The 12,495-nt window shown below is 45.7% G+C and overlaps 1 protein-coding gene across 1 annotated transcript; it reads right to left on the bottom strand.

The window, feature by feature from the left end:
* Positions 1–2,617: 2,617 nt before the first annotated feature.
* On the bottom strand, positions 2,618–12,104 carry ARSI (arylsulfatase family member I). Its single transcript, XM_036752269.1, has 2 exons — positions 11,764–12,104; positions 2,618–4,034 (listed from the first exon to the last, which is right to left on the bottom strand). The coding sequence occupies exons 1-2, from the start codon at positions 12,093–12,095 to the stop codon at positions 2,618–2,620; spliced, it is 1,749 nt and encodes a 582-aa protein (XP_036608164.1). The 5' UTR covers positions 12,096–12,104.
* Positions 12,105–12,495: the final 391 nt, after the last annotated feature.

A 12,495-nucleotide genomic window follows, 5' to 3' on the forward strand; every position in this document is an offset into this window, starting at 1 on the left:
GCTATGCCCCCAATAGATCTGCTTCCTCTGAGGGAGCTGACTCAAGGGTCACTCACCTCTAAGGTCAAAGCCAGGTTTGTGCCCAGGGGGAACCTGCAGCTGAGAAAGTCAGAGCTGAATGGGAACTTAGACGGCATTAATATTCCAACTCCTCCGTTTTACAGATGAGGAAAGGAAGTCCTAAGGAGGAGCAATGTGCCCACGGTCACTGTGAGTCAGGGGCAGGGCAGGGAATAGATCCCAGATCTCCTGACTCCCAATACTAGAGAAAAGATCTCCTCCATTGTGTGACACTGCCTCCTACTCACTGGGTTTAAGGGTGGGAGTGGAAGGAAGAAGGGAGAGAGAAATGGTTCCCTCATCTCAAGATACCTCCAAGCTGTCCAGTCAAATGTAAGATCGAGGGACAGGGCAAGGACTTTTTTTCACTGTATCTGCTTCCCTGGGACACAGTTCAGTGACTTATATGTGGTAGGTGCTCAGTAAATGCTTGATGGATTTTGACAGTCTTTTTCTATAGGGTAAGAGGTAGGTAATCAGGAAAATATTACTGCCACTCTTCCTGAGGGCAGGGAGAAGGACATTATTAAAGAGAGAAAGGGGGAGGGCCCAAAACAGTGAGCAAAGTGCAAGAGCATCCAGATAGTATTGGCCATCCATGCTTTATTGGGCCTGTGTCCCTCCAAGGCACATTGCCAGCACTGTGATGAGTTTAACAAGTTCAGAATAAACCGGTGAGGTCTTAAGCAAAAGACAGGTTAGCTGGAGCGGTCCAGAGCAATTAGGGGTCCTTATGGGGCTGGTCCAGATCAGACACATCATTTCAATGAGAAGCCCTGATTCCCCAGGGCAATCACTCACCCCATCCTGTTGTCACTGTGTGGCCCAACAGCCCACAGCAGCCACACTCAGGGTCTCATCATCATGGTGCCCCCTCCCCAGTCCCCTAACCCTGCTTGAGGAGGGTAGGGAAGGGAGAGCCTTCCCACCTGCAGAGATTGTACCCATGGTGCCATGGTTGGATAACCATCTGTGCCAGGATACCTGGCAACCCCTAAAAAGAACTTGTCTTTGCCTCAGGTAAAAAAAATTCCTTTAGATATTGATCCTTCAGCCTTCCCAACCAGACCTCTTCCTACCAGCCCTGGGGCAAAGCCAGTCTGATGCTTCACTTTAAGGGGAAGATGGAAGTGGAGGGAAGAGGAGGGGTTGCTCTTGCTCTCTTCCCATGTTCCTTAGGCCTCTCCCTGCTGCCTGGAGTCTATCCCCCTTGGCCACTGGCCCCCAGGCTGTGTCAAATCCTTCAGTGGCCGGTTTTAAATGAATGTGATTTTGTGACAGCAAAACCCCTCCCCCCCACCCCCTGCAGCTCATCCCTGAGCTGACAAGTCCTAACAGGCCTCATTTGCCAGAGACAAAAATAACTATTTTCAAAATTCACAGCAGAGCCATCGCCTACACATGCGGCACCGACTGGAACCTAGAGGGAGAAACACAGAACAGGCTGTGCAGAATGAAAACGCACTGTACATTAGAGGCTTTTAACCCCCACAGACCTCGTGCCTGCCCCTCAGTGTGTGTGTACACGTGTGCATACACACATGTATATACTTCCATACACACACAATTTCTCCCAGTTCCACTCCCAGCATCCCCTCCCCCACCCAATCCCAGGGCATACACTGGACAGATGTACATGTAGGTGTGTATCAGTGACTTATCAATGACTACACGTGCACATATTTATACCCATTTGCACAATGACCTAACCTGTATACATGCTTATATGTGTTCATAATCATTCACTTAGCCCATTGCCTGGTACACAGTAGGTGCTTAATAAATGCTTATTGCCTCGCATGTTCACACATGCCAAAGAGTCACTGATAATCACTCACCACCACCACCACCACCACCAGCTCCTCATTTGCCAGAAGCCAGCTGGACGGAGGAAGCTCCCAAATCTTAGAATCACAGATTCATAGAGATGGTGGGAATGTCATAGGCCCCCAAATCCAACTTCCCTCCCCAAGCATGAGGCCTTCTTTAGCAGGCCTGCTGGGTACTCATCTAGTCATGACTACTTTCCCTATACTCCCTCTACCCCTCCACACCTTCTCTTGGCACCAACCTCACTCCCCTCAGCTAAAGCTGGGGGAATACCTTTATTTGGTTGGGGACAAGGAGATAGGCATGGAAGAGAAACTCCAATCCTCCCTCCATGTGCAGCCTAGGGTGGTGCAGGGGCCTAACTGGCTGCAAGGCCTGGTCCTGAGCCCACGTTCCTACCCCTCCATCTCTGCTGCTGAGCTCCAGGAGGATTGTTATGGAATTGAACAAATCAAGCCATATCATCACCAATCAGGTTGTGTCTGTCCCCCCAGCCCTGAGCCTAAGGGATATTCCCACTCCTAGACTACCCCTGTTCACTTTCAGGACATACCCTCCCCCACCCCAACCAGCTGAGCCAGCTCCCGTTTTTCTCTAAGAGAAAACAAGTACTTAGGTAACCAGTAGTCTCTTCTCTACGGGTTTCCCAGCCATGAATGGGTGCCAGCCAGAAGCAGCCCTGGCGGAAGAGTTGGAATTGAGACCCCCACCCCCAGCCTACCCCCAGTCAGATGCGGTTGGACATCAGCCTGGTGTTGAGCTTGCGGAAGAAAGAGCGAAGTTTACAGATTTTGCACTTCTTTCTGCCCCGGCGAGAACCCCGGACCCTCCCTTCCCCAGCCTCTTCCTCTTCCTCTTCCTCTTCTTCCTCTTCCTCACTAACCCATGGGCCCCAGGCACCCCCATTGAAGTCGGGGTGGGCCCGAGGATTCTCAGCTGGGTAACGCACGGGGATGGCTGTCCGGTTATAATATGCCAGCCGAGCCAACAAGGCACGGACCACATCAGGCCTTTGGGCTGCCAGGTCCTCGCGCTCATAAGGGTCAGCGCTGATGTTAAAGAGCCACACAGACTGGCGGGTGCCATCTGCCAACCGCTCCAGGTTCCACCAGCTGCCAGGGAAGTTGGCAAGAGTCTGGGGGGGGATCCAGTCACTGTAGCCAGGGTCCCCCGTCAGCAACTTCCACTCACCAACCCGAATAGAAGCTTGCACAGCGGTATTCCAAATGCCAAAGCCACCCTCGAGGGAGCCATGCTTGGCATGGTTATAGAGAGGGTCAATGTTGTGCAGGATCTCCATGCGAGGTGAAGCCTGACCCTCACTAATGGCCGGCCATACGTTGTAACCATCCAGCCGCTCTGCCTCAGACACACTGCCCCCAGCCAGTGTCACCAGTGTAGGGTACCAGTCTGTGATATGTACCAGTGCCCGGCTCGTCCTCCTCTTCCTCTTGAGCAGGGGGCTATGAACGAAGCCGATGCCACGCACGCCACCCTCCCAATAGGTGCCCTTGCGGCCCCTCAGGGGCCAGTTGCTTCCTCCAGAGAAAGTCTGGCCGCCATTATCAGTGGAGAAGATAATGATGCTATTGTCATAGTAGCCATAACGCTTCAAGGCCCATGTGATATTGCGCACAGCCTCATCCATACAGGTCACCATGGCAGCATATTTGCGCCGAGCCACGTTGCCCATGGTACGGTAGCGGTACAGGTACTCACGGGGAGACTGCAGGGGTGTGTGCACAGCCTGAAAAGCTACGTAGAGGAAGAGAGGCTGGCGGGGACTGTGGTTGGCCAAGATCTGGCTGGCACGCTGGGCATACAGCAGGGTAGAGTACTGGCCACTCTGCTCCCATGCCACACTCTCACCCTCATGAAGGTCATAGCCACACACACCAGGCCCATCACAGTTGTCATACGTGTAGTAGTCCACGTTGCCCGTCAGTGAGCCCAGGAAGGTATCAAAGCCACGTCGTGTGGGCAGGCATGCCTTCTTATAGAAGCCTAAATGCCATTTGCCCACCATGTGAGTGGAGTAACCCACTTCCTGCAGCTTTTGTGGCAGCGTCACCTGGTCAAGGGGCAGGCAGCTGGGCTGACGAGGACGGATGATTGAGTGCTGGAGTCCTGTGTGGATCTGGTACCTGGTTGGCAGAATGAAGTTAGGAGGGGGAGAAAAGTACAACATGAATACATTAGCATGAATCTGATTCCACCTTTGCTCACCTCAGACCTAAAGATGGAATGAATGAACAAATGAATGAATGAGCATTTATAAATGCTTAGTGTGTAGTTAGGAGGCAACCTATGGTTCAGTGGATAGAGCAGTGGGTCTGGAGTCAGTGAGACCTGAGTTCAAACCCAGCCTCAGACACTTCCTAGCTGTGTAACCCGAGGCAAGTCAATTAACCTCTGATTGCCTGCCTGACAAAATGGATCCACTGGGGAAAGAAACAGCAAATCACTCCATATCTTCACCAAGAAAACTCCAAATGGAGTCACAAAGGGTCAGACATTTCTGAAACGACTGAACAACAAATGTGCAGTTGATAGAGCACCGGACCTAGTGTCAGGGAGACCTGGGGTCAAATCTGGTCTCAGATACTTACTGCCTACATGACTCTGGCTAAGTCACTTATCCTCCGCCTCAGTTTCCTCATGTGCAAAACAGGGATAATGATATCATCCAAGGGTTGTTGTGAGGACAAAATGAGATAATATTTGTAAAGCACTTTGCAAACTTTAAAATGCAATACAAAAACTCTCATTGTCATCATTATCATCATCATCATTAAGCATTTACTACATGCTTAACTTAGCTGGGAACACAAATGGAAAAGCAAGATAATCTGTTTTTAAGAAGCTTACATTCCAAAAATGTCCCTCCCTAAGTGAAAAAGAAGGAAAGTCTGGAACAGTAAAAAAGACCCCTAAACTAGAAGTCAAGAAGGCAGGGATCTAATCCTAGCTATGACACCAACTAGCCGAAATCCCTTTCCTCACTCTGCTCCTGAGTTTCCCCAACTGTAAAAGGAGGGGGTTTCACTAGATAAATTCCCCATCAGTAAGCTGGGGTGGAGGACATTGTAAAGGTTCCCTCCAACTCTGATATTCTAAATTCTGTGTCCTAAGGCCCATCCTGGCTCCAACTTTTTATGTTCTAAAGTCCTTTCCAGTTTTAACATTCTATGTTATAAGGTCTCTTTCAGCTTCGGCATTGTCTGTTCTAAAGTCTTCCTAAGTCTGCAGGTGGGAAGAATGAGATGGAGAAGACAGTGCTGCTCTGTTGACCCTTTGCTCTGTGGGAGAGAGGAGAAGCAACCTGACCCCTCGGACCTTCTCTACCCGGGGCCTCATCGCCTGGAAATGGCCCTTGGCAAACTGTGGAGATGTTACCCATCCTAGTGAGTTCCAACTTAGGCTAAGTCCTCTTATGCATTCCACAAAGACCTATTAAGTAGCTACTATCTCACCACCCTCCCATCTTCGCAAAGGTAGGGGATTATGGGTATAGAATATTGCATGTATTATTAAACAGAGTTGATAAGTGGATTGGTTTTTCTGTATTGCTTCTTTTCTCTTCTTTTTTTTCTTTGTTATAAAGGATAACATACTGTGGAGGGCAGGGGTGAGGAACACATTTGGAAATGAAAGTGGTATTAAAAATAAACATCAATATATTTTTTAAAATACTAACTATATGTAAGATGTCATGTTAAGTGCCGTGGTAGATATAAAGATAATAAATCAGTGTCCCTTCTACCCTCTGGAGTCAAGTAGAAAAGATAAGATGTAATAAATATAACACTTATACATCAATTATCTTCAGTTCTATCAGTGAGGGTTGATCACCTACAACCAACCTGGTAATGAGCCTCTCTGAACTTAGCCAGTCTGGGTCTCAGAGGATAAGTATAGCATCCGTTACCAGGCCCATACTGAAAGACTTTCTGGCACAGAAAGATCTGCCATAACTCGCCATCTGGTAAGATAGTCTTAGAGACCCGAGAGTCACCTGTCTACCACAATGAGGCTTGGAAGGAGGATCTGATTCTAATGCAAAGTAGGATAAGAATGCATGAGATATTGAAACAAAATATGATGAGAGACCCCAGGAAGGGGAAATCACTACTGGCTTAAATGGCAGAGGAGTGGGAAAGCGGGGAAAGGATGAAGGAAGACTTCATAGAAGATGTGATACATCACTTGAACACTGAAAGTCAGGTAGAACTAAGGAATGATAAGCTCAATGATTTTAGAAAAACATGGAAAGACTTGCATGAAATAATGAAGAGTGAAATGAGCAGAACCAAGAGAACATTGTATACAATAACAGCAATATTATTTTAAGAATGGCTTTGAGCAAACAAGTTATTTTGACTACTATAAGTACCTGAATTAACTGTAAAGGACATATGAAGAGAGATACTATCTGCATCCAGAGAAAGAGCTGATAAATAGAAATATATACAGAATAATTTTACATATATATGTACATATATGTATACATAGATATACACATATATATATATATATAACTATGTCTAATGGTAGCCATCTCTAGGGTGGGGGTGGGAGGGAAGAAAAAAAGGAAAAAAATTAATTTTCATGATAATTTTGTTGTATATTTGAAAGGAATAGCAAGTTGAACATAGTGGCAGTTTCATGTGCAATCATCTTTTTATTATACTATATTTTGGAAATGCATATTTTGTTCCATAAATTGAAAATAAATTTAAAAAAAGAATCCTATATCGCCTTCCAGATTGCTCAAATAAATTTATATTTTTAGGTTAAAAAAAAAGAAAGGTAGGATTAAGACAGGTAGAGATAGGGGGAAGAAGAAGAGAGAAAGAGACAGGTATGAGCAGTTTCATGAGTAAAGACCTACAGTCAGAGAAGAAGGGATGTGGGAGGATGGATAGTAACCCAGTTTGGCCAGGGCACTGAGTATGTAGGGAGGAGGATATAAGGCTGGAAATGTAGAGCTCCTATAGCCAGAGAAAGGAGTTTAGACTCTATCCTGGTGGCAGCGGGTGCCCTGAGGGTATCTCAGCAAGGAGTTGACATGATGATCAAAATTGTGCTTTACAGATAACTCTGGCAAATATATATATATATATATATATATATATATATATATATATATATATATATATATATATATATATATATGTTCAATCCCTGGTAGCCTACTCTCTTTTCCATATTAAGCACCACGAAGGAGCTATGATGTTGTGCGTGCAGGGCACTCTTCTTTGTGGAGTTCCTTCCACATGGTGCAATGGAAAAAGCCTCACCTCTGGAGTCAAAGGACCTGGGTTTAGATCTGTTTCTGCTACTTACTCCCTGTATGACCTTGGCCAAGTCACATTCTCTCTACCTTTCTGGAAACTCAGTTTCCTGATCTGTAAAATTAGGAGGTTGGGTTAGATGACCCATTCCAGGTCCCTTCCAGCTCTAAAACTATCATGCTTATGATTTAGCAAATAAGTTGCCCAAGACCCACCAAGCTTAAAAGACTTGCCCAGGATCACACACCCAGAAAGTACCAGAATCACCATGGGAACTAAGGTTAAGCTTACAAAATCACTCCCAGCCCTCTATCTTATACCATGCTGCCTCTATTATAGTATTTCTTTGTTTTAGAATTTTTTTGGTCAAGACTTTCCTCATTTCATCCATTTGGGGAATTCCCAGTGTAGAAACCCCCTCAACTGTTACAAATTGGCAACTCACCTGTCACTTATAGTCTTAGTGAGTTGTCTGGAGACACTAAGAGAATAAATGGTCACATAGTTGGTATGTGTCAGGATTTGAACCCAGTTCTTCCTAACTCCAAAGTCAGCCCTCTATCAACCATGCCTCTCAATTATGTGCTGTTAAGTTATGTTATGTTGTTGTGTTATGCTGTGTTGTGTTGCGTCATGTTGTGTAATGTTATGTCAATCAACAAGGATGTATTAGAGCCTACTAGGTGCCATGTGTTGTGCTAAGCTCTGTGGATACAAGTTCAAAGAATATAATGATCCTTATTCACAATTAAGTTTACATTTTAATGGAGAAGAAAAGTACATATATAAATAGAGTGCATATATATAGTAAATTAAAGAAAAATTTACAAAATAGTTAAATATATGATAGTTATGTTATGTTTTGTTAGGTTGTGTTACATGTACCTGTTTCACTAAAATTCTATTCCGATGCTTCCTCAAGGCATATAATTGAGAATGGGCTATCAAAGGCTATATCAGCAGAATACGAGCTTGTCCAAGTTCTACTGGAAATGTTATACATGCATGCCTGGTGATAGACCACTGTTGGGTGTGCCTGCCTTGTAACCAGCCTAGATAAGAGTGGAGAGACTCATCACCAGAGAATCAGGAATGGTTTAGCCATAGCAAGTCTACTAAGGCACAAAGGGGGTTTAATCTGTGGCAGAGGAGGCAGTACTCCAGTTGGGTGTGCCCAGGTCTGTATGTCTGTGTGTGAAATGCAGTCAAGTTCAGTCCCTGGTGCTTAAGTGAGAAGAAATAAAATGAGGGGGAAGACAAGAAACAAAGAAGTGGTAGAGGAGGAGGTGGTAAAGGAAGAGGAGGAAGAAGAGAAGGAAAAAGAAGGGAATGAAGAGGATCCTGAAAGCGAGGAGGATGATAACAAAGGGAACCAGAGCAGCTGGGGATAAGACGAAGCAGTTCCCAAGAGACAGAGAACAGAAAACAGGGGTTGATTTGAGTTGTTTTCAAGCTGAGAAAACCTTAGTGAGGTCTGGAGGTGAGCTAGGGAGGCATAAATGAAAGCACCCTTCATCAACCTCCCTGATTCCATTCCATCCCCTAAGCCGTACCACCCCCCCCCCATTCTGCTCTCCTCAACACCCCTCTCCAAACACTGCTATCCTTAGCTATCCATCCAATTGCTTGACTTTTCCTCTTCTTCTACCACCCCTGAACTTTCAATGGATCACTCCTCTCCCCAATCATCAGATAGTCTCCCCCCGAGCTGATCTCCTAAATCCAGATCTACTTATTTCTCAGAATCTATTCATCTCACCATCAGATTCCCTTCTACCTTCTGTTCTTAAACTTATTTGCATCATCAACACTTAGCACAGTGCCTGGCATACAGAGGGTACTTAATAAACACTTGTCAACTGACTGACTTCCTATGCCTTGTATCTCCTTCCACTTCTCCACCTCTTGATAGCATTGGGCTGGAAAGGGCTCAATCCCCTTGGCTACCCCTTTTCTTCCTCTATTGTTTTTGTGTAATTTGAAGAGAAATTCCCCCACTTTGGAAGAAAGCAAAGAAGGAAGGGAGGGAGGGAGGCAGGGAAGAAGGGAGGGAGGGAGGAAGGAAGGAAGGGAGGGAGGGAGTGAGGAAGGAAGGAAGGAAGGAAGGAAGGAAGGAAGGAAGGAAAGAAGGAAGGAAGGAAGTGAGGGAAGAAGGGAGGGAGGAAGAGAAGGAGAAGGAAAGAAGAAGGAAAGAAAAGAAGAACAGGGAAAGAGAGACAAATGAATGTTAGGAGGAATATAATGGAGCTTTTCCAAAAAATGTATCCTGACTATTTCTCCCAAAATGGTTCTTTTCCCTTAAGGGGTTATTAATTCTTGAATCAGGTCAGTTAATAGCTGACTAGAGGACCAGAACTGAAGGGTATTGATCTGTTTTGTTTCACCTAGGTGTGGCCTTTGATCATGGTCCCAGGGCTCTTTACTTAATCTTGTCCTATTCAACATTATTCATCCAACCTCCATTGATTCAACAAATATTCATTTAGAGCCTAAAACGTGCCAGGCACTATGCTAGACAAAAAGCAAGTCCCAAACCAGTCCCCACCTTCTAGGAGCTAATATTCTGTTGGGAAGAGGGGGGAATGGCATGAGCACAAGCAAGTAAACTCAAAATATGTCCAGTAAATTCATAGAGGGGTCAGAGAAGACATCATTGAGAAGGTGGCACTTGAACTGAAACATGAAAGAGGCAAGGAATTCTAAGAAGCAGCAGTGAGGAGAAAATGTATTCCAGACTGTGCAAAAATCTGTAGATGGGAGATAGAACGTTGGGTACAGGAAGTGGCAAGGAAGTCAGTTTGACTGGAACGTAGTATGTGTGAAGGATAGTTATATGAAATAAGTCCGGAAAATGTAGGCTAAGGTCAGACTGTGAAGGGGTTAAGTGCTAGGATAAGGAGTTTATATTTTATTCTAGAAGAAATAGACAGCCACTGAAGCTTCTTTTATCAATGACTTGGACAGAAAGGACACTTATCAAATCTGCCATTGCACCAATACTTGGAATAGTGGCCAACATGGTGGAGGAAAGAACCAAGTTCCAAAAAAAAAAAAAGACCTATACAGACTAAAACAATGGAAAAAACCTATTAAGATGAAATGTAAGCTCCTTGAGAATAGTCGATGGTCTCATTTTGTCTCTAAATGTACAGTGCCTAGCCCACCACTTTCTATGTGGTAGACTCTTAAAAAATGTTTACTGAGTTTAATCTAATTGAATAAATGTAAAGTCCTGCACTTAGGTTCAAAAATTCAACTGCACAAGTTCTAGACGGACTTGTCCTAACTAAAGAGCCACTCATAGAAGAAAACCTTGGGAATATTGGTTGACCACAAGTTCAATATGAGTCAACAGCATAAAATGGTTGCCAAAAAAAGCAAATGTGATCATAGACAGTATGAATGGAAGCACAGTGTCAAGATCAAAGGAAGTGATAGTCCCACTCTCTTCTGCCCTAGCCAGACTCCATCTGAAGAATTTTGTCTGGTTCTGGATGCCACATTTTAGGAAGGATATTGACAAACTGGAACAAGTTCAGAGGACGATAACCAGGATGGTGAGGCAATTGGAATCCATGCCATATATGAGCAATGATTGAAGAAACTCGATTGGGGGTTTTTAGTCTGGAGAGGAGAAGATTTCAAGGGCCTTCTTCAAATATTTTTTATATGAATGAAGGATTAACTTTGTTCTAATTCCAGAAGACAACACTAAGGCCAGTGGGTGGAAGTGACAGGAGGATTTCTGCTTCCCATAATCAATCAATCAAACAAGCAAGAAAGAGCTATGGAGGAATAGAATAGGAAGCCTTTTGAAGCGCTGTGTCCCCAGTCACTGGAAGGGTTCTAGTAGAAGCTTGATGACCATGTGTCCAGAATGTTGCAGGCAGTATTCTTGTACTGTACTGGGTGGTTAGAGGTCTTAGACAACTTCAAGATGTTCTCCAGCTCTGAGATTCTGACTTAATTTCATCTTTCTGACTCTGCAACTAAATAGCTGTGTGAACTTGGGTGAGTCTCTCAAATGAGGGGAGCTGACTGACCTGGAGGTCCTTTCCAGCTCTAATAGTCTCTGTTCTAAGATGCCTTCCCTCTCTGAAACCCCATATTCTAAGAGCCCTCCCAGTTTTGCCATTCGGCGGTATAGAGGGAAAATAAATGATGGAAATATAGTTAGGAAGACCTCACTATCTCTGATACTTACTAGCTGTGTGGCCACCAGCAAGTCACTCAACATCTCTGAGGCTCACACTTTTCCACTTCTGTAAAATGAGGAGACCTACCGAACTTACCTCAAAGGGTTGTTGTGAGACTTAAATGAGATAACACCATAAAACACTTTGCAAAGTTTAATCCATATAATTCTACACTCATTCACACTGACGAGTGGGTGAATTAATATATGCCTCCTCCTAGGGATATTTGCACTTTAAAAGAAGAGCCTGGAGGTGACTAGGGAATGCTCCACTAAATATAGAAAGGCCAGCCATGGTAAAGTAAATACTCGGTGAGGAGGGGCTTCTCGGGCCTTTAGGCCCCTAGGCCCATTGTGATCAGTGCAGAAAGTCAGACTACTTACCTGCCAGTGAGGAGCTGGCTTCGAGAAGGGGTACAGATGGGCTGGATGTAATAGTTCTCTAACTTTACTCCCTCGGCGGCCAATCGGTCCAAGGTCGGCGTCTGGATATCTGAGCCATGGTAGCCCACATCATGGTAGCCTTGGTCATCAGTGAGGATGAAGATGATGTGGGGCGCAGGTGGGGATGCAGACTGCGAGGGCGATGGGGCAGGCTTGTCCCCAGAGGCCCGAGGCCCATCAGCTTGGTGGCCCGGCTTGACCCAGTCCCATGAAAGGTAGCCGAAGCTGAGGAGGCTGACCAGCGAGAAGCCGGTGATAGCTGACACCGCCATGCTGCCCCCTGCCCAGCGGCGGCTCAGCTTCTGAAACAGGGCCAAGGTCACGGCCGCCAGGAGCTCAAGTCTACAGGACCACTGCGCCCTCCAGGCGCTCACTTGCCTCTTATGAGACGGGAGAGTGACTCCTAAATTACTTTTTTTTTTTTGCCTTTTCTCCAGGAGGTTAAGTCTGCAGAAAAAGGGGAGAAACTACCGGAGTTCTGTGCCCAGAGTGGGCTGAGGTGGCTGCGCCCCTAGCCTGAGGACCCTAGCTGGAGAGAATAGATCTAGGCCCCTCCCGCTTAAAGACTCGGGTCCCAAGGTCCAGCTGTGTAGCTAAGGGTCCTCCTTCACAGCTGGAGGCTACCCCGGGATTGTTGGGCTCCACGAACAACTGTTGTGGTGCTTAGAGTGC

This window comes from Trichosurus vulpecula, chromosome 3, assembly GCF_011100635.1.
Source record: "Trichosurus vulpecula isolate mTriVul1 chromosome 3, mTriVul1.pri, whole genome shotgun sequence".
NCBI classification, from domain to species: Eukaryota; Metazoa; Chordata; class Mammalia; order Diprotodontia; family Phalangeridae; genus Trichosurus; species Trichosurus vulpecula.